The 23756-nt window shown below is 31.7% G+C and overlaps 1 protein-coding gene across 10 annotated transcripts in view; it reads left to right on the plus strand.

The window, feature by feature from the left end:
* The window catches only part of Rbcn-3B (WD repeat-containing protein Rbcn-3B), a 233508-nt gene that overhangs the window by 53765 nt on the left and 155987 nt on the right, over positions 1 to 23756 (plus strand). For 7 of the 10 annotated variants that reach the window (XM_076481609.1, XM_076481601.1, XM_076481632.1 and 4 more), the window contains 3 exons: positions 10783 to 10928; positions 14520 to 14543; positions 23231 to 23321. In XM_076481609.1, the coding sequence (XP_076337724.1) occupies positions 10783 to 10928; positions 14520 to 14543; positions 23231 to 23321 (261 nt within the window). The remainder of the gene's footprint in view (positions 1 to 10782; positions 10929 to 14519; positions 14544 to 23230; positions 23322 to 23756) is intronic. The other 3 variants (XM_076481650.1, XM_076481643.1, XM_076481658.1) reach the window with 1 other exon arrangement.

The raw sequence follows: 23756 nt of genomic DNA on the forward strand, positions 1-23756 counted from the left end.
AACAAAAGATTTTAGATGGTCTGTGATAGGTCGAACTTCATAAAGTTTGTTGTCGTTAGGGTTAGCTTTAGAAAGAGCATTAGTATTGATATTGAAAAATCAGTGGTATGAATAACTAGAAACATGTCCCCAGAGAAGTTTAGAGAATGAAGAAGTAATAAAATGAAAATGAGTCGACCAGTAGTCAGAAAGAGAAGGATAAAGTTTGAGTCCTGTAACTATTTTACTGCTTACCATGCTAATTGCAGATTTTAAGTACACTTCTTACAAACATTCTTATAATTTGGGGGTCCCCTGCTAGTACAATGGTAAGCTTCTGGATTTACAATTCTAATATTAGGAGTTTGATTCCCCTTGGCTGGGGCTTTGTCAGTGTTGGTATTTTTGGCACACTGTGACAGCATTTTTGAACAGGTTGAGATCAACAGTCTATTTTGTGTATTGCTTCCATTTTGTTAACGAAATGCATAATGTACAATTACACTACCTTCTGTGTAAAACAGGCCTTTCTTTCTTACAAGTTGATGGGATTTTCCAAATGATTATCACATTCAGCCCATGAGACTGCAATCTCATTCCTTATTTCTTCTTCTTAGTTATATTTTTCATTTAATTGCAATTTAGGTTTGACAATGCCATGATGATTTGTCAGAACTTGTGTAACTTTAGTACTTACATTGGTCTGAAGTCATTCTTGAATTTCTTTATTTTTCATGGTAGCTAGTGGGTGATTGAAAATCTGTGCTTTGTTTTGAACAAACATTGAAACCTTCAAATTATTTTTCCTCTAATGTTGATCATTCTTCAAACATAACTGTTGGTTACAGCTTTCACCAGACTGCTTAAATTGACATTATGTACAGTATTCCAGGCAACAGAAATCAAAATACTTAGCATCTTTTATGTCAAAGTGAATTTGAAATTCTGCTGCACTTCTCTCACTATTAACCAATTTTCAAAGAAACTTTCTTCAGGAATATCACTTCCTAGGCTGAATTAATTAAGTTACATTAGATAAGACAAATAATTGATAGATATATTGCCTGAAACTAGTTCTGCTTCACTGCAGTTACCTGGCAAAAGAACAGCCTTGCCATTCTGAGCTATTCATATCTTATGGAAATGCTTTTTTTATCTTTGGAATAAATAGTGCTGAGACTGATAAATATTTTATTATCCATTCAGACATTAATTTTTACCATATAGGCTACAGGCTAAAGATTTATACTTTTACATGATTTAGATCAATTTTATTTGAACATAACAAGCAATTCAGGCTTACAGAATACTAGCAGCTTTTGCACAGATCAACACTGTAAACATAACTTTGTTGCATTTAAATCTATAAGCACTACATTCTGTTGGACCAACAAGAGCAGATTGAGCAAACAATGTTAAATGAAAGTAGTATTATTTGAATTATAGATGTTCTCAGTCGACAAGTTATGCTATTCATGCTATAATAGATATTGTCTCAATATCTTCTGATTTTTCCTTACCGGAATTTTCTAGTACCATGTCCTTAAGTTTAAAGCCAGCAAGCCAGCCATTAGAAAAACATTATTTGTTTATTAATTCTATTTGTTTATAAAACTCGTAATCCTTCTCATTTGATGTTGGACCTGAAATTATGCATATTTTGCTCATTTTAACTTATTCATAAAGCACAGTGTCTGACTTTTCCATTTTACGCTTCTCTTGAATTTTATTTACAATTTCCTCTAATTCTGATTCAGCATAGAAGATCATCAACTGTTCTTTTTGATCATGTGTATCATAAAGTTGATAAATCAGTGTTGCATTTTTTATTACAGAACCATAACTCTCAACTTTCTCTGTATGCTTACAAGTTTCTATTTTATAATTAACCCTTTTACAACAGTTATATCACATAGTTACCACAGAGCAATTTTACTGTAACTTTTTAAAATGTGCATGTCTTCACAAAATTTTGCATATTATTGGTAAATATTACATGGCTTTCATACACAAAATATCAGATTTTTAAAAATAAGCTTTAAGATTTTTTAATTAATGATTTGCTTGTGCATTTTCTTTTTGAATGTTGATTAAAATACTTTTATGTATCAGATAATTGTTAAATTTCACACACTAAATTTCTGTAACCTCCATGTAATTGTGAAACTTTTTGAAATATATTTTCTGTTATTTTCACTTTTATCTTGTGTTGGATTAGTTGATTTAATTGACCTTATGACCACCATAAAGTTAGGAAACATAAATTACACTTTTATCATTCTTGAGTGACTACAGTTGTAACATGAAATGATGTAAGTTCATTTTAAATAGCTTAAATATCATAACAGTATGCATCCGTGTATATACTTTTTATTTGATTGATCTTTCAGCGATGTCTAACTAGTATTACGAAAGTTGAAATGACTTGGTGCACATGCATTCATGTAACTTTATTCAGTAGTATAAAACTGGCATTTACAAAGTGCAAATGTATGAGGGTTTATGTAGGCAAGTGTTTTCAAAAATAGAAGAGCTGAATTGGGCCACTTTAATTCACTAAATATCTCATAAATTAGAAAAGAAAGGAGGTTTTTAATTTTTGTTCTATCTTTTCAATAAGGGTAATTTTAATTTCTAATTCATAAGAAACTATGTATTTGGATGCCACAAACATCTAATATAAACCAAGGTTGCCTTCAACATACCATGTGACATATAAAAACCAATATTTACTTTTAAATTAAATTTCCTAATGTTTAATACTAGCATTTGAATTATAATCTACAATTTTGTACCAAACATATTGACATTCATAAAAAGTAATTCAATAACATTTTGAATGTAAGTCTTGCAAGTAAGATGACATGTTCTCTGACCCATACTCTTAGCAAAAGGGTTAATTATCAGTACAACTTTTTATGGTTTTGTTCTTTGGCTTGAAAGATGCCTTGGTTAAAGAATCCGTGATTATACAGTAAAATGCACAACATATGACTACAAAGATGAAGAATTTGTGTTAGCAGTGAAGGTTAGTAGAAACTGAGCAAAAATGTAAATCAAGCAATACCAGTGACAATGTTATAAATGTGGCTGCAGTGTAGACTAGTCATTTGGAGTTTAACTGTATCCATTTAACAATAGATTTGTTTAAAATCCAGGTTTACAGTTCTGAGTGGAATACACAACTAAATAACTCAAGGAAGTTCAGTGTTAAAGTAAAGAAATGACTTGGAGACAGATTCAAAAGCAAATAACACTTTAATGCAATATATTTAGATAATCACCTGTATCAAAATTACGTAAGGTATTCTGAAAAGCTGCACTGTTAAAGGTGTAAGTTCATCAATCTGAGAAGGTGGCTATTCTTCAGTTAAACTTTCTGTAATATTCACTGAATTATTTAATACTATCCAGACACTGACTCTCAGCCCCAAAACATGAATTTTGTGAATTTCTTTAGTATTATTGCAATTCTCCAAATAATGTGCACACCAAACTTGCAAGTAAAGTAGATCTGTCACTTAATTGGTTAAATTTTGTTGAGTCATTGTAAGTCTTGGAACTAAATCCTTAATTATTTTAACAATTAGTTATGATTGAAGATGGTAAATTGGCAACCTGTTTGCCCATATTTTTCCTTGTCCTCTTCAGATCAAAGTTTTGTTTAGAGTATCTGATTTCATTGTTAATTCCTTCTGTGGAAGTTGTGTACTGTCTCTAATGAAGTTATATAAACTTTACTATAGATTTCTCTCTACTGATCTTGTGTCATTTACAGATGGTGTAAATGGTTGTTTCTCTGTACTACCCTTTTTGGTTAAGCATCATTGTTTAATTTCTTATATGTATTCATTAGATGTGCCCAGCTTTTATTATATTGCATGTATGTATATTGTACCGAGAATTTTATAAAATTATACTTCTCATTTCTTGAAGCATTTGAAAAATATTGCAGATTCTCCAGTGTGAAATATGTAAACTACAATTACCATCAGTTGTTATTTGTTATTATTACTTTATAAACATAAGCATTATTACTGTATTTAAATTGCAGTGTATGTTAGAAAGCAACGTGAACAAATAAGAGTGAAGTAAATGATATTGGCACTTTTTATTCTCTGTCAGTATTATTAATGTTATTATCATGAACATTATTATTATGGTATCATACGCATTATTACTTGTATTTTACATAAATGACAGTTATTTAGAAGCTTCAAGATTTTTCAGAAATTTGTTGCTTATTTTTGCTTAACTATATATTCCAGATGTATTTGTTTAGTATTTGTATTTAGAAGATATATTGAAAGTTCCAGTTAATAACATTTTCTGGATTATCCAGCATTGGACTAAGAGCTGCATAATTTACCTTAGTTACTTTTCTTGAGTCATGAAATGGCCTGGCTGACACTACTGGTATATTGGAAGATATGTGATGTTGGTATATATGTAGATGAAATTGTGTATGATTGCATGAGATATTGCATTACATGAATCAGAAACATATAGCTATTAAGCAAAATGTTGTATCATTGCTGATTTAGTCATTGTTAACACAATTTGCACAGATGAGAGTCAAAAGGTGCACACTGTGACTTTTACATAGCTGTATTTAAAATTTAATTAAAGATTATTATCAGTGTGTGTCAGTAAGCTTAGCATGAAAATGTAGTTTATAATTCAAATGTTAATATCATATAAGTTTTGGTTTTTTAATTTAAAAAGGAAATATTTATATAAATTCTCAATCTTCACTTCTATGTGTGCTGGTGTTTGTTATTAAAGGATTGTGATGTCAGTCTTGTCTACTTGTTTTGGTGTATAAGTATTTTATTCAGGTAATAATAAGATATCTTGATTGTTAACTGTTGTAAATTTTTTAGTAATTTTGTAATATGGTTTCACCTGTTGGAAAAGTGCCAATGTAACAAATTTGTTTTAGTACATTTGCTACAATACATTGTATGTGTATACTGTTTTCACAGTGTAATCATATTAAATTACATTTTCAAAATTTAAATACACTACTGCTGCATAAACTGTATACTTACGAAACATTAACTACATTCAGTAAATATTTTCAAAGCTGGCAGTAAATAACAAATCAGTATATCAAACAAGAGCTAAAGAACATAAAACTTTGAAGTTTGTGAAATGATTAAGGAAATATACTCTTCAAAAAAAGAAACACAAAATTTGAGACATGTTGTTAACAAGTTTATTCCAGGTAGCTCTGTATGTGTGAAACTTTGCACATTTACTGCTGAACATCCAAAGTCTGCAAAGGTGAAGTCCACGCTCACTAGTTGAAGTTTAACGTCACTCAACGTCAATAACGAGTATGTCCCCCGTGAGCATCAATAACTGCTTGGCATCTCCTGCCCATGGAAGTGCTGAGATGACGAATCACATCCTGTGGAATGGCTGTCCACTCAGCCTGCAAAGCTGCTGCAAGCTAAGGTAGAGTCTGCGGTTGAGGTTGTCGCAGACGTTGGTCCAACTCGTCCCAAAGATGTTCGATGGGGTTTAAATCTGGTGATCTGGAGGGCCAGGGAAGAAAGTTGATGTTGTGGTGTCTCAAGAAAACAGTGGTGAGTCAGGCTGTGTGAGGACGGGCGTTCTCATGTTGAAAACGTTGGCGTTCACCATGATGGGTTGCACATGGGGCCTAAGAATCTCGTGAAGCGGTTGCGTGCGGTCTGATTGGAAATCCTCGCAGCCCTGGTATGGTTGAGGCAGTAGACGTCGCAGTGGTGGTCCTATCCCGAAGATGACATAACCGGATGTTGCGATGTTGTGTGAGCTTGGTCACATGAGGTCTGCCAGATCGTGGACAATCACAAGTTGATCCATGTTGTTGGTGACGATTCCATAGCCTTGTGATGGTGCTTGGGTGGACATTCACAGCTCTGGCAATATCTGATCGAGATTCACCTGCTTCCAAGCGACCAATGGTGTTGTTGCGTTGTGCTTCAGTCAGTCTTGGTGTAACTGTATTGTGTGTCGGTTGCTTAACACTGAGCTATGGAAACTGAGAACCCGTCACTTTTATAGGAATTTTGCACATGTTGCACTTGCAGAATATGCATATCTCTCAAACAAATTTATTGGACACGCATGCGTTTTGGCGAAAAATTCGATGTTTTCCTCCGTTTTCAAAGTGCACAACTTTTATTGTCATTTTGGTCTGACAATCAGTGCCTTAACATGTGTAACATCACATACTCTGAGCTTGTAACGTTATTACATATATTTCTCTTTAAAATAACAAAAAATATCCCTTTTGCGTTTCTTTTTTTAAAGAGTATATTTAGAAACTTGTTCATATCAAGCATCAACATTTTATAATCCAAATGAAATTAGGGTAGCGTGTAGTAATAAAACTTGAATATTAAGTCTGTATTGAAAAACAAAAAAGGATAACTTGTATAGGAAAGCTAGAAAAGCTATTTTTTGTTTATATATTAAATAAACATATAAGGAAACATATCTATTGAAAAATGTGTATTAAAATATTAAGTTAAAATAAGATTGAATTGATTGAAGGAAATATTAATTTATAAGCAAAAGTACCTGCACATAGTGACTGGAAAAGGTTAAGTTAATCTAGAAAAAACACTTAAGTTTAAGTTACTCTAACAAGTTAAATTATTTGATGGGCTTTATAAAGGTTGTGTTGCACTTTTGGTTTCACTCAGAGGCAAAGCTCTGAGGTTTTTATACCACTCATCATGAGATGTAATTGTTTAGCATTTTAGTCCTGCTTAGAGCCACTCATCAGTAATATACGGTAAATTTGCACTTTTGTTCTTTAAGTTACCTTGCATTTTGAAATATGAATGATGGTTGGAGTAATTTCTAACAGTTCAGTTTAGAATATTTTGCTTGCAAAACAAAAGTTGGCATGAACATTATTCATGCCTGTTCTCCTCTTACTTCAAAAGTGAACGTTGAACTTTGCTTTCGTATGTCGCTTTACAAATGCAAAACAAATGAATTCTCAAAGAGGCACAACAGTGTGCAATGTATGTAAGATTTATTGCTTAATAATATATTTATGATTCACACCAAAGTAATTTAAGGGATTTTTTTTATGGTCTCCTGATTTGTCAGTGGAAAGTTTGCACACTTAACATTGCTTAAAATCCATGTTTTGATTCCCTGTGGTAGACATAGCAGATAGCCTAATGTGGTCTTGCTCTGAAACAAAACAATGAAATTATATAACATTATTTTAATACTGTTCTTTTTTTTAATATTGAAGAAGTTTTACTTATTTTCTGAATTTAAATGAAGTCTGGAATTGGAAAAAAAAAGGATTTCAAAGTAAAATTTATGTGAAACAAACCAGGCTTTTTTTAAAATGTTTCCTCTCAGGTTTTGATAAATAATTTAATACTGCCAAAGTATTTAAAAATTGTTCGGTAAATTTTTTGGTGTCCTGTTTACTCATTATCATGGGATGTTGTTCTTTGGTTCTGCAGAAGTTACTTAGTGTTTTTGCAGAACAACATGGTTTTGTCTAATGTTTCTCTAATATGATCAAGTATGTTGGATAAAACACAGTCTGAAAGTTACACACACACACACACAATGTCTCTCAGTCTTTCTTGGAGCTTATCATCACATCTTATCTTGTGACAGATAGAGAGCCAAATATGTCCCAGTGGTCAGTGTGCTAGACTGTGGACCTGTAGGTCCATTGTATGTGTATGTTTTCAGCTGTAAGGAAAAATGAAAATATTCTTGCAAGAACTTTGGTGCCATGTCTCAGAATGCTAGTTTATGTTTGTGTTTAACATAAGATTATAATGATTTGAAAACATGAGTTAAATTAATTTGGAATTTTTTAATGTTTTTACATATAAGTACATTAATAGAAAAGGTGAAAGAAAACAAACAAAACTGAATCTATTTATCATATTTTAATTTCCAAACTTCATAAACAAAAAATAATTGAAAAATAGAAAGTAAGTTGCACACTATAATTCTAAATACAAAGACAAAATACAACAACACAGTTGAATTAACTGACCTGTGTGAATAAGTTACTGTTTCTTTGATGGATAGTTGAACAAATCCAGCTGAATTTTTAAGTGTAGTAACAATCCAAATGTTCCTGAATGCCTTTATAGTTTTGAGGCCATATGAGTTCAGGTGATGTTATTTTTTATTATTAATTGTTCTGGAGAATCCAAGCAGGTAATTTCTGCTGTTAGTTAATGTAAAAGACTCCTAGCTGAAAACATCTAAATGTCAGTTAAATCGTAATTTCAGTAGACTGGCATGAAAATCCCAGAGAGAGATGCAAGTTGCAGACACCTACTGTAGAAGAATTTTAAATTCACTTCTATAAATAAACCTTGACATGTAATTACAGTTCAGATTTTAAATATTAAAGCAAAATTTATTATTTTACACTTCATTTGGATTATGATATTGTAGAATGATAAGAAAAATAGGTTTTCCATGGAACAAGTTGAGGTGGGCATAGTCTAACAATCAGTTGACTGCATTGATCTGTTATACCAATGCCATATTGGAAAAATAATGTTTACTATCATTCTTAATTACTATGCTTTGTGAAATTGTGCAAACTTGTATTGAATATTAAAATTATTTTGTATGGAAAAAATTCAAAATTTTTAACAAAGTATTTGTACTTTAGATTGTTAGATTTGTTAGATTCATCTGTGGATATCTGAAGCCTTTACTGACTGAGTGAAAGGTGATTTTCATGTCTTACAGTTTTTATATTTAATTTGAATAACTTCTGAAACCTCCCAAATGAATCTTGGAGGCTTATTTTCAACAGAATTTTGTTATTCACATCTGATTTCATTTAGTTTTATTGTTTTACAGCTGTACTTAAACAATCTCAGAGTATGTTAAAACCACTTATAACAGTGGAACAACTTTATGGAAACCAGTGATCGACTTGCATTCATATCATGCTGTTTACATGTGGTTGCCTTTTTCAAATATTGAAAAATATAAAAAATGTTTTCCACTATATTTTTCTAATCTACCGTATAAGAGTTTGAATTTTTTTTATTTTAATTACTATAATAACAATAAAAATACTATTAATAAACAAGTTTAATACTTATTTCTGGAATGTGAATTTTGCTTCCAGATATGAGGCACTCTAGATTTGGTTTTATGTGAGGATGTTTATTGTTCACAAAATAATTCATGTTTATTTTAAACATGCCTATTAGAATGCAAAACATATATACTAGTCACTAGAATAGAATGTCCAAAAACTACTGAAAACATTGAAAAGATCTGATCTTCCTTTACAAAGTTTTCAAGAACAATGGATTCCCTTATATTTACCATCAAGAACAACAATATTCCATAATATCTATTACAAAACAGAGTGAAAAATAATCAATTCTATACCTTACATTGTCAAGTTAATTGAAAAACTTCAAAGTATTTGTTAGAAATTTAACATCAAAGATAACTTTAAAGACAAATTCTTTCTAAAATGTTTCTGCTGGAGCAAAACAACCAGCCAATAAGTCTAAACAAAAAAACTAATTCACAAATTACTGTATCTGTGTGGTAACAATTTCATTAGAAAAAGTTATTGGATAATAAAGAGTAAAGCAATATAAAATAGCAACTAGACTAACACATCCAGAAAAATAACAGGACATATAAATTAGGATCATCAAAGAAATCTAGACAAAGATCACGAGTGGAAAGACAAGTCAAAGAAGCTATATACATCAAACTATACAAAAATGAAGTCAACAGCAATAAAAATGTGCATGTCAACAATTTGTGGACAAACACTCAATAAACTGGACATATAATGTTATGACATCCTACAGACAACTCCAATTACCACATCCATGAAGCATAAGGTTTATCACACCAGTCTTTCTTACAAGTACTCATAATGTCTTTATATTTCAAACATAGTTACAACCCGTTGAAGTTCTTAAACCTAATATTTTAATAACTTGTATTGAAAACAGCCAGCTGTGACTGACATTAATTTGGTTTTGTAACAACAGTGCCTTTATTAATTTTATGGTATTAATCTCTAAAATTAATAAATAAATTCTGATAATTGAGAGATAATGATAGTTATGTTAAATATTGTTATTATTATGTTTGTTTTTCTAACATTCAAAAATGCCAAGTAGTAGGGCAAACATGGCACAGCTTAATTATTTCTTTACAGAGTAATATTTTATAAACAAATTATCAAAATTGAAGGTTAAAATTTTTTGCAGGCTGATTAAAAACTATTTTCCCAAAAACTAAATTATAATAATTTTGAAAACAACTTTTTTGTATTTTCTGTGAGCATTTGATTTACTAATAAGTTTAAAATATGTAACTGAAAAAGTATTGAAAATTCAACTTTGTAACTTTGTCTTAAGATTTGGCACGTTTCTGCAGATGTAATTGTTATGCCACAGTGACTTTTATGTGAAGAAAGCTAATCTGAGATTTTTTTTTCTAAACAGTTTTTCAAAAGATTGATATTCTCCAGAACAAAGTTTATCAGTTTATGCTAAGTTTTACAAAGTACAAGATTTCTAGTCAAGAGTATATAAGGTCTTTGAAATAAATTTTATATTTGTCATGAGAGTAGTAAGCTTAGATGTTTGAAATTTTTTAATTGATAAAATCACTATTCATATTTCATATAACACCATTTTCCAAATTTTTGTTCAAAGGTAGGGTTGCCTTCAGATATTGTTTCTAGTACAACCTTTTTTTTTTTTTTGTACAGGTTTTGTAACAGCTAATTTTGTTGTATCTCTTTTCATTTTTCATTAGATATATGATGCTGGTGACTTCTCTTTATTGTGTTCATGTGATAATCGAAGAGGGGAACGTTGGACAGGAGGAGAATTTCTTTCTGCAGATAGGGTGATAGTTTGGAGTGATGGAGGTAAAGGATACCTCTACAAACTTCCCACAAAGTAAGTTTTATTGTAATATAAGAAAGCTATTTATTTCAGTATTTGATATATCATATATTTTTTGCCTGAAGCAGTCAAAACTGAAATAATTAGTAAAGGTATGATGAGCAGTGCTATGAAATGTGGTTAAAAAAAGGTGGGAGGAGATATATAGTTTATTTTAGTGTAAGTACATTTGTTTTATTTGGTCAGAAATAGACCATGTGGGAGTGTTACAAAATATGTATTTATCTAATATGACTTTATAATACATTTTTTTCCCTTACGTTTTCAGTATTTGCCACCCAGAATCTGACTTTTAATACTAAAACGATTTACTAAATTAACCCTTTTGCAATGGGAAAGGGGTCAAAGACCATGTCATCACATTTGTTGACTTGTATTCAAAATTTTGTTGAACTACTATTTTATGAATTTATGCCAATATGTTAAGAATTTTATGACATTTACTGAACATTTTTCTGGTTCTTAACATATGAAAAACAGTGCAACAAATGTATGTAAGTAAGAAAAATGAAAACAGTGTGGGTCAAATTCTCATCATATAAACCAGTGTGTTTTTTTATAATTAAGTTGTTTAAAATTGTAGACATTGTGTAAAATTATTTGGTTTCAAAATCATATGATAGTGAGTGGCTCATTGTTTTATAATCCTTCAACATAATTCTCTTCTTTTTAATATTATTACAACATGGTATTAAGTATTTTTACAACTACGTTATGATGATATTAGTGCTGTAATGAAACGTTAGTGTCTTTTAAATATATGTTCTTGTCAGCAGTTTTGTTTTCATTAGTGACATTGAATTTTAGGCATTTGCTTAACCTGTTTCTGCACAGGCCTTTTGGTTTCAGGATTTATTTAAAATTTAGATCTCTGCACAAGTGTGTTTATTTAGTACTCTAATTTTTCTCTTTAGGTCTTGTTATGATTATACTTGACTAGGCAATATAAATATTTTTCTGTTGATTGCTGGTATTATGTAAGTTATAAAAACAATATTAGTTATCATCTACCACAGCTCTTTTCATGCAAATATATTTCTATATGCTTTATAATATATATTTCCATACTGAATGCAATGAAATTTTTTTCTAAACATCTCAACCTTAGTTTAATGAAGAAATGCTTTTTTTAATTATCATGTCTTCAGCTTTTGAGTTTGATTACAAAATTTTACACTTCAATAGTTGCCTTGCTCATATTTCCTTTGATCTCTGAATTATTTTTACATATTATTTGGTACTCTTCTTTTGTGTATATCTCTTAGTTTCAGAATTATCACAAAACAAATGCTTGGTATTCTGTTACCCCTTACTACACAGTTTCTTGTTTTCAGGTTTGTTACAGAATTTCTCCTGCCCTTGTAATCTATTTTCTGCACAGCTCTTCTTGATTTCACAGATATTGGAAAACATTGGTTCATGCAATTATATAATCCATATGATGTTATGGTTACAGAATTATTGGAGAATGTTGTTGTGTGTGCTATAATCTCATTTTCTTTACCACTAATTGGATTTCAGAATTGTTTTGAAAGGTTTCCCAATAGTCTGTAATTATATATTTTTTTTTTTACAAAACTTCCTTGGCATATACTAATGCCTGTCATGAAAAAGTATTTAGTCTGGATCTTTATTATTTCAATAAATTTCTAGTATGGCAATTCTGGAGTACATGATTTGGAAATCTAATATTTTATGCTAATGGAAAATTCTCAGATTTTGTAAGGCAAGATTCTTTAAAGTAACTTTAGGTGTCTGTGACCTGTTGCCAGTAAATTTCACATATAAACAAACAGCAACACTGTCCACTTGTTTAAATTAATATATTAAAGACAAATCAAATGTACATATAAATGTTTGTTACACTGTTGGTTATCATGATTATATCCAAAGCTTTAAAATTTTTCATTTTTATCAGAGTGCAGTTAACAAAATAACTTATTATTCTATACTTTGTTGTTACATTACAGTCTGTGATAATTTCACTTTTAAAATTACCACTGAACTCATGATTATATGTAATGTTGCATATAGAACTAAAAGTGTAAAGTAATAATAAACTAGAGAAATTTAATTTGTTTTTAGAAATAACTGTTATGTATTGCTGCTGTTGTGTTTACAAACGTACATGTGTGTTGTTTAATTTTTGAGCAATTTAATTAAAATTATTTGGCTTGTGTCTGTTTAGAATGTGATTGTAAAATGTTTGATCACAAGAGTTAGTCTTCATGTGTGCTGTTATCTAGCATTTCAACAGTGAAAAATAAACTGTATTCTTGTAACAGAGCTTACCTTAAACAAAACTCCAGTCCAGTGTTTTTTGTTTTATTTGCTTATTTACATAAATAAAGTACATTTATTGTGCAGTTAATGCTATAGTTGCGAAGAAGTATTGAAGAAAAATGAGTTACTCTCTGTATTAGAATAGACTGTATTTAAAAAATTAACTTGCTTAATAAATATTGTTACTGCTGTATGTTTAGAACTTGTATACCATTAATCATTATTTGTAGAGATATGATATTGTTTTAAGGTGATTTCCCTTTTGTCTGTAAAACGTGTTTAAAAGTTCTCTAAAAGCTAAAATTCTGAGTTACTGTTATTTTATTAATTTGAATGTGTTAATGCTGATGCTCACTGTGTACACGTAGCACAGAAGAAATATCCACTGTAATTGTGGAGCTTAGAGTGTACTTGTCTTTGCTTATCAGTATGTATGAAAATAGGTTCACTGTCATAGATGGAAGACGTCTCCAAATATATTATATAACCTGTAAAACTATTATAGACAATAATTCAATTGGCTTTGATATGTTTATCTGATCTAACTGTATATGCTGAGTTTTTTTTGACTAACTGACATTGTTGTATTTGTTGCTTTTAAATTCTGAGCATTTATGGTGGGGCTCATCTAGTAAGTTGCACACAATATTTTAAAAATTTAGTGTCTATTTATTTAAATAAATAATTGTAATTGCATAAGAAACACCATTTTGAAATAAACATATGTTGTAAGACCTAGACATATGTACATGGTTAGTTAGCTTTTACCAAATACCACCAAACCACTATTTATGAATAATAAACAATTAAATAAAATCATGATTTTGTAAATTAATGTTTTAGATTACATGTGATTGGAAAATTAAGTACATTTTGAAAATAAATTGTCTTTCATAGAAGTTTTGTTTAGTTCAGTAAGGTTTTATAATACAAAAAAAATCTTTTTTCATGTGCTGTCTGTTCAATAATTTATTTTTGTAATGTCAAACATACTAAATATTAAAGTTAATCAACCTAAGCCAAGATGATTCCAACTTGATAATTGGTAAAGAATATGAATCTAGTCATAACAGTGCATGAAACTGTGGTATTGACTCAGAAGGAAGAAAAATTAAACCATTGAATATATTAGATATATTATTTTTTAAAATGTTCTCATTTATTAGAAGAGAGATGATTATATAATAAAGATAAGCCTATAGTGTTTGATATGGTAGAAAATGCTATTTGAACATTAGTGCAGTGCTATTTAATTTTGAATATATTTTAGTAAAGGTACATTTTAATTATTTTTTTTAACAGCAAACTGAGAGGAAAGGCCCTTAGGTTAGTGATGTTATTTACCTCTTGCTTCTCTCAGTATCTTTAAGTTCTCCATTTTCATTTGTAATTCAAAGCTGCATGATTTTTTTGTATATTTTGAATTATGGTTTGCATGAGTGCATGGAGAACTTTTGTATTTAATTATAGTTTAGAACATACAGCTATTGTAAGTTTAATCTGTTTTTAATCTGCTATTGGTGCATTGTTAATATTACCTGTAGTTCATTTTTGCTTATTGTTTTGATCTACAACCAATATCAGACATTTAAAATATGCAGGTAATGTTTTTCCAAAAGAAAAATATAGTATTCTAAAATGTACTTACCATATGGTGACACTAGCTATTCTTTATCATTGTCTTTGGCTATCTAAGCATTGGTCTTGCATGTTCCAGTCTTTTACACCCCATTTAAAATGCCCTTGGTAATACTTATTTTGTAAATCTCTCCATCCACATCAGTGCTCTCTCTGTCCTGGTACTGTATGTGAGCACCTCACTCAGGTAATGTAATCCCTTTTCTTGACAAAGCATTGGTTTTGATTTTCTCTGATGAAATATTGTACATTGTCCTTTCATGAATTGTGATGTTTGAGCCACCTTGTAGTTTTCAGTATAATAATAATAATTTCTTTTAAAGAAAAAACTAAATTACTCATGATACTGTAGGTATGAAGTATGAATTCCTTATTACTCTTGTCAGTACAGTGATTAGCCTGACCTCACCCATTCCTCCTTTGTTATCTCGTGTCTCCTTAGAATGGGGATTTTTGATTAACAGCTATCACAGTTACTGGTTATGCAGGTGACAGTGATGGTTGATCCCATCCTTGCATAATGTTATTCCTGTTTATTTGTTGTGCCTGAGACAAGGGGAGTTTGGTGGATGATTTTTATTCTTATCTCAACCCATTCTTCAATCTTCCCAGATCAACAATGGTGTCCTTTCTCTCCCTTCATTGGCATTCTTAACCAAGTCCATATATGCACAGGTTTAATGTTGCTGAGCTATTTCTCCACATTCTCATTGCAACTTCATTTTGGTTTTCACTCTGTTTCATACACAGGTTTTACAATTTAGTGATCTAGCTGTTGGTATGTTATCAGTACCATATGTCTCATGTTGGGTTGTAAAATGTTAACCATGTTTAATGCCTGGCTCAGCCACCTCCCATCCAACTCCAGGTTTTGAAATGGGAAGGTGGGCTATTTCTTCTAAAGATGGTTCTGTCTCTTTGGATTGTGGGCTTTTGTCAAATCACTGCAACTAATTGATCTGAAAGTTCAGTTCACTAGATTTTTCAGTCTTTCATCAGAAGCAAAATCTTAATTTAGTTTTTGAGTGGTGGTTGATTTGGATGAAATCCACCATTAGTGCATATGTATACATGCTTTCTGTAATTCTGTCTAGAGTTTATTTCTTCACAGACACCTATTTTAGGGGTGAGGTATGTTTGGTAATCTAGAGTATATGGATGGAGGATGAATCATTGTTCTGCATCAAAAATTTAAATTTTCTTACTGTCCAACAGGCAGGAGTTACAATGTCTATATCTCTTGCAGGGGAATATATTTATGAGGTATTCAGTTGCACAGTAGTCTTTTAAATTTACTGTCATGAAAACATGAATATTGGGGACTTTTCAAAATTTGCTTCTTTCTCTTCAGGGCTTATTCTACTCATGCTCAGCCTCCTTGTTTGCCATTTTTGGGGTGATGAATTTCTTATATTGTTAGTCTCAGCCTTCACTTTCTCCTGACTAAATTGATTCTCCATTGTGAGGGTTTTTGATAGATTTGCTCTCAATGTGGACTTCTGGTGATTGCTTTTGACCTTTTATTGATTCTGTTAACAACAAGCTGTGGAGATTCCAGTTCTTCATCTTCAGTCTTGAGAAGTAGATGCATTCCACCTTGATTGTATGGGATTTCTCATCTCTGCTTTTCCCCAATTCTTCAGTTATTCAGTATTCTGGTTATGTTTTGATCCTCTACTTATGAGTTGTTGCCAGCCCCAGATTGGTTGGACTAACTACTTTTCCTCTTCTGTAGTATCTTCAAGTGAATCCACCTCTGCATCTTCCTCTTTAACTATCTTTTTGATTGAGGCAGCATCAATCCAACATTCTACACACAAGACTTTTCCAAACTCATTGGGGTTTAACATTTAAAGTTGCCTGGGGTGTGGCTTTAAAGGTGTTTGTACCCATATTACTAAGTGTATCTACCATATCTTGTTTTGACCTGGTCATCATTTGGGTCTAGCTGGCTCATGTTTCGATCAGACAATCTTTTCAAATACTCTTAGTTATTCTTAATGTTTAAAGGTTTTGAACTCCCCAGTGCTATCCAGCAATTTTCCCAAATGGCCTTTTCACTTATTACATTCCTTGTTTCAACAATCATGCAAGTCTTTAGCTTCATGTACTATGTATCACCTTTCCTTAATTGGTTTTATTAGCTAGTGGCATAATAATGTCATAAGATTGAGTTATGGGCATGTTTGTAGGACTTGTTTCTCTTTCCCCTTAGGTCATCCTTTTTTTCTAAGTCTGTGGGATCCAGAAAAATGGATACACCCCTCTCCACAATTCTTTTGCCACCTGCTTCCCACATCTGCAGTCAGCTTTAATCTCATCATTTGTTTTATCCTATCAGGCCCAGAGATGTTATGTGATTCACTTTACCTCCTTTCAGGGTGATAGTCTTGACTATGTATTTGTTGGGATCTGTCAATTTCCCAAGATTTTTCCTAGTTCCTTAGAGGTGATTCACACATGTCCATATTACCTACTCTAGGCGAGGAAGCTACTAAGTTATGTCTCATCAGATTAATCTCATTTATGCCTTTTTCTGCTAGTTTTATTTATCCAGTGGGGGACATTTTACAGGCCAGTATTCAGACTTCTTCCAGTGCTTTTTCTCTCATGTTCTTTATATGTTTGGGCAGCTTTCTTTTGGAAGTTTGTATTGTTTATTTTATGCTGGCCAGATTTTGAGAAGATACACTTTATAAAAGTTAAAATTGTAGTCATCAGTACTTCTCCATTGCTGAATCGATCAAATAAACTGACACTGTGCAAATTCATTTCATAATCAGGAAAATGTTTATTACGTTAAATGAAGGATAGTTCAAAATTGTCTTTAAGAAACCCAAAATCTAAAATTAGAAAAATGAGTAACGTGAGAATAACTGATTGAATCTAATTAATGAAGTTAATGACAAGTTGAGTGGCATATTTGACTAATTCACACAACTTTTATCTTATGTCCACTAAATACTGAATTTAATTAAATTATAGATATTATTATTTATGTACATTATCTGAAATAACTTAATAATATTCAATACTTACTGATTTTAAATGCCATAATGTATGCTCAGTTTATAATTCAGGGAACATTATTGCCACATAATTAAAAGTAACACTGATGAACCTGCCTCCTGACATTTTAATAACAACAACAACAAAGACCTTTCACATCTTCATGTTATGGTACTAAAATCTGTTTCAAAGGATATACAGTATGTGATCATGTACAAGAATATTTCATTTTCAATATATGAACTTTACCTCCTAATGGTCTAATTGAAAATTTTCTTTCATGTGAATACTTTAGTAAGTATTTTTTATTATGTATCTTATTTTTTATAATGGAACAATTAATCAAGACCATTCTGTAATACCTTAACATTCTTATTACAGCTTCAAAATAAACAAAGTTTAATGTCATTAGCAAACTTTAGAAATTGTACACTTATCAGTATCATTAATTTAGATAATAAAAAAAGCAAAGGCCCAACACTGACCCCTTGGACACTTTTTTGGTAACAGGTTCCAGTTTGATTGGGCTCCGTTATTAATGAAATCATTTTGGTTCCTCATTCTACAATCCAGTTTATCATACCAGCCTCTCTTACATGATTTTCATAGCTAATCTTTTGTGTATCATTTTATTCAAAAATTTGAATATCCAAAAGATCACATAGAATCTATGCAGTACACAGACTGTACTTTTTATACAAACATGCTTAGCACTCTACTGGTCCTGGAATTGCTTCAAATTAGTTTTCACCCTCTTCTCATCAATATTCAAAACCAATTGGCCCAATTCTCTATATCATCTATCCAGTTTTTTGGATATCAGGCCATGTCAGTATTTGTTGGAACAAGCTTGCTAAGTGTGTCTGCTCTGGTGCTATCATGGCTGTGCCTGTTCCATGCACGGACTACAGTTCTCTTGACAAGGCTCAACTCCATGCCAGTTGGCAGTCGACTTGGAATGAGCAGTGTGATAACAAGCTTTTCCAGATCAAACCTTCTGTTGCTTTTTGGCTGTCTTGTTTCTATAAGGGTTGGAAGGAGGAAGTTGTCCTGGTGAGGTGACGCATTGGTCACAGTTTTTTAACTCATCACTTTCTTTTATTTGAGACTGATGCACCATTGAGTGGTCTCTGCGAAACTCAAGTCACAATAGTCTACACTTTACTGTTGTTCCATTGTTATGATCGTGAGAGATGCCACCATTTTTGATATATTTGTACCTTGGGTTGAACCTTGACATTGGACAGTGTCATTGGTAATGGTGACACTGCCCACCTCAGTTGTGTTTTTAAATTTTTAAGAGGCATTGGTCTTTTTAACTCTGCTTAAGTTTTTAATTCATAAATTGGACTTTAGTTTGTTTTAACATGATTCATTGTTAAGTATTTTAATAATTTTACTTTCATTTCTACTTTTTTAGTGGTTGTGTGGTACACACAGCCTGGTTGCTTTGCTCCAATAAACATCAAACAACCAGTCAAATATGAGTCAGTAAAGACAATAAAGATTTAATTATGTAACACTTGGCTCTAATTAATTAGTTGTTATGAAATTGATATTTAATTTCATTTTTAATAATATTGGAAAAACTTGCTGCTAAAGATTTACCTCATTTATTTTGGAATCTTTAAAGGCACATTTTATGTTGAAGGTAAAATCATTTGCAACCATCAACTCTGAACCTTCCAAGCTATAAATCATGTATTGTAGTTGAGTTGCTTTGTAAGTAAGGATGACATATAATGTTATGATAATGAATGAACAGACATGGAAATACAGTGGTACCTCGATTCTCGAACAATTCAGTTTTTGAACATATTGTTTGAGAAAAAAATGTCTCTATTGTCAAACATAAACTCATGACCCGAACCCCCGAAATAACCCAACTGATGACCCGAACAACCCTTCGACCATTTTCGGCCCATGACAAGCTTGCCCAAAACATTTTACCCGCACATGTCGCTTAGTCCACACCCCTGCTAAAATCTGCTGTGAACGTTCTCATTTTTCTTTTTTCTTCTTCTAAATATTCTGATTAAATAAGCTACCATGGGGTCAAAGAAGAATACTGAAAGCAGCAAACCAAAAATAAAAGTTGTTAGAGCCACAATAGAGGTGAAAAAAGATCTCATAGTGAAGTGTGAGAGTGGTGTTTGCATGTCTGACCTTGCTACACAGTTTGGTATGGTGAAGTCTACAGTCTGCACCATACTGAAAAATAAAGAGTTTATCAAAGGAACTGAGGTTGCAAAAGGAGTGACAGTGCTTACAAAACAAAGATCACAAACAATGGAAGAGGTAGAAAAATTGTTGTTGATTTGGGTAAATGAAAAACAGCTAGCTGGTGATAGCATTTCTGAGACCATCATTTGTGAGAAAGCAAAGCAGTTGCATGCTGACTTCCTGAAAAACACCCCTGGAATGAGTGCCGATACAAGTGATGCCTTTAAGTCTAGTAGGGGTTGTTTGAAAAATTTAGAGAAGTGGCGCACACAGTGTGGTGAGACATGGGGAGGGTGCCAGTTCTAACAAAGATGCTGCTGATAAATTTGTTAGGGAATTTAAGGACAGTGTAGAAGCTGAGGGTTTTATTCCCCAACAAGTGTTCAACTGTGATGAGACAGGCCTCTTTTGGAAGAAAATGCCAAAGAGGACCTACATCACCAAGGAGGAGAAGTCACTGCTAGGACACAAGCCAATGAAGGACAGGCTAACTCTATTGTTTTGTAGTAATGCAAGTGGGGACTTAAAACTTAAGACTTTGCTTGTGTACTATTCTGAGAACCTGAGAGATTTTAAGAAAAATAATGTCCTGAAAAGTGAACTAAATGTCATGTGGAGGGCTAATAGTAAAGCATGGGTAACCAGGCAATTTTTTATGGAGTGTGTCTGTGAGGTGCTTGCCTCAAGTGTAAAAAATTACCTCATGGAAAAATAGTTGCCATTCAAGGCCCTTCTTGTGATGGACAATGCACCTGCTCACCCACCAGGCTTGGAGGACGGGTTGGTGGAAGAATACAGTTTCATTACGATGAAGCTCTTGCCCCCTAACACGACTCCTCTCATTTAGCCCATGGACCAGCAGGTCCTATTAAACTTTAAGAAACTCTACACCAAAACACTGTTTCAAAGGTACTTTGAAGTGACCTCTGACACAGAGTTAACCCTCAGAGAATTCTGGAAAAATCACTTTAATATCCTCCATTGCTTGAGGATCGTAGACAAAGCCTGGAGGGAAGTGTCTTTGAGGACCACGAACTCAACCTGAAAGAAATTGTGGCCAGACTCAGTTGCAGATGGAGACTTTGAAAACTTTGAGGCTGAGCTTGTTGTTGAGGATATTGTCTCACTAGGCAAGTGTATGGGCTTGAATGTGAATGTTGATAATGTGGAGGTGTTGGTGGAAGACTACAACACTGAGCTTACCACAGAAGAACTCCAAGACCTTCAGAAGGAGCAGCAACAGAAGGCAACTGAGGAAATGTCTTCTGAGGAGGAGGGAAGGGAAGATGTTCCAAGTTCACTAATCAAGGAAATGTGTGGAAAATGGGGAGAGTTACAAAGTTTTATGGAAAATTTTCACCCTGACAAAGCTATAGCAAACTGCAGCATAAACCTTTTCAATGACAATGCCATGTCTTACTTCAGAAACATTTTAAAATGCAGGCAGAAACAAACCTCATTAGACAAGTTTTTAGTGAAAAATAGGTCCAGTGAGTTCCAAATAGATTGTAGTGGTGCAAAGAGACAGAAAAGAGAAAGAACCCAAGGAGGTGAGTTACTTGACGCTTTTATGGAAGGTGACTCCCATTCCAAACAGTAATAACCTTCCTACTCTCCACATTCCTCACCACCTTTCACTTACGCCATCAGCTCTCCTCAGCACAGGTGAAGTGTAGTTAAATTTTTATTTATTGTTTTTTTAATGTGTTTATAGTTTTTGTGGTTGACTTTATGCACGCATTATTATACAGGAATAAATAAGCAATATTTTAACTTAAAATGCTCCATAATGTGTAATTTTTGGAGGTCTGTAATGGATTAATTTAATTTACAGTATTTCTTATGGGAAAAATTAATTGGATTTTCGAACAGCCTTCTGGAACGGATTAAGTTCGAGAACCGAGGTACCACTGTATATATATATATATGTGTGTGTGTTCATGGTTTCTATTCATGCACTGTAATTGGTGAGCCACCCAATTGACAGTAATACATTTGTGGACTTGTACTCCTAAAAACAGGGTTTCAGTACCTGTGGTGGGCAGAGAACAGATAGCCTTTTGTGTAGCATTGTGGTAAATAACAAACAATAAGTGATTAGTGAAATTATTTGTGCTTTTTATTCAATAATCAAAGTGATGTTTAACTTTACAAAATAAAGTCTTTAAAAATATAATGTATAAAAAATTGAATAATAAATTTGGTTAGAATATTCTTTAAAAGTATTTTCATTCTATTCAATTCAGCTCTAGTTGTATCTCTGAAATTGTTTGTATATTGTGATTTATTTATTTGTTGCATATTATGTTTTGTAAAGAATTATTGGAAAGTTCTTAAAAGGTTACATTGTACCATCAAATGCTTATTAATGTTCAGCTCAATTAATTGTCCTTTGTTAGTTTGATCCAAATATTAAATTACCATCATTATTATTGTTTTAAAACTCGGGATCATTACACAAACTGTATTTGTGTGTGTGATTTCCCTATTCAAGGTCAGATATTTCATTGTTAACATGTGCAGTTTATTTTAGTTACTTTTCAGTTTTGTTAGTCAGGACGGCTGTAACTTACTGAAATTTGAAAAAAGAAAATACAATATTACCCTATATTTTTTCTAAAGAATAGTCAACTATCGAAAAGAGCTTGAGTTTTGGGTTTCTTTTTGAAATTCCATGCTAGAAATTTCACTTGTCATTGTAAATCTTAATTTCTATGTTTAATTGCTAACGAGCTGGTTAATTGCTATATGTATATATTTAACCTTCAGCAAAGAACTTGGAAGAGAAAAGTAATGTGAAAATTTTCATAAGTCTTGAAGGACTACAGTTGTTTAGGTGTATGTGGAATAACTTACATTTATATGAAATTATCACCATTCCACAATTATCTTTCTGTCTGACTTACTATCCAATTTTTTTCTTATAATTGAAATTATAGTATTAAAATAATTTAAATTTGTCTAATCAGATATTTTCAGATTTCTAATTTGTTTGTACTAGTTTCTTTATTTACACTTAAAGTAAAATCTAAATCAAAAGTAGACCTAATTAATAGAAGGAATGTCTGAATGTCATTATTTTGGTATATATAGAGAGAGCTTCATGTAAATATGCTGAATATGAAACCTTTGTTTTTTCACAGTTCTATAGTAGACAGTAAAGAGTTTCACAGTGCTTCCAGTGACTCTGGTCAGCCATTTTTGTACTGTGTTCTTAATGTACAAGATGATGAGGTAAGATGCATTTAAAAACTAACATAATTAATCTATAAAGTACAGTCATTAAAATAAAACAGCTGGCATTATCACTGAGAAAAGTTGCACATAGTTTACATTTTTGAATTAATATTCAGTCAAAATAGTAGTTTAGGTGGGAATTACCGGCTTGAAATCACAAAAATAAAAGTGCAAAAAAAGAAATTGAACTTTGTGTTTAAATATTTGTCTGAATTCTTTTGTAAAATCATTATAATGTTTATCTTCAAGCTATACTCTTGAAATCTATATGAAGTAAGAGAAATAGAAAAGGAAAAAGGAAGTTTTATACAACATTATGGAATGTTTCTGATAATACTACTTATCCTGAAATAAAAACTGTTTCATTTTTAAAAGTGAAAGGTTGAAGAGTTAATTTGTATGAAAATAACAGATTAACTTTATCAAACTAGT

This window comes from Tachypleus tridentatus, chromosome 2, assembly GCF_004210375.1.
Source record: "Tachypleus tridentatus isolate NWPU-2018 chromosome 2, ASM421037v1, whole genome shotgun sequence".
In the NCBI taxonomy this organism is placed as follows: domain Eukaryota; kingdom Metazoa; phylum Arthropoda; class Merostomata; order Xiphosura; family Limulidae; genus Tachypleus; species Tachypleus tridentatus.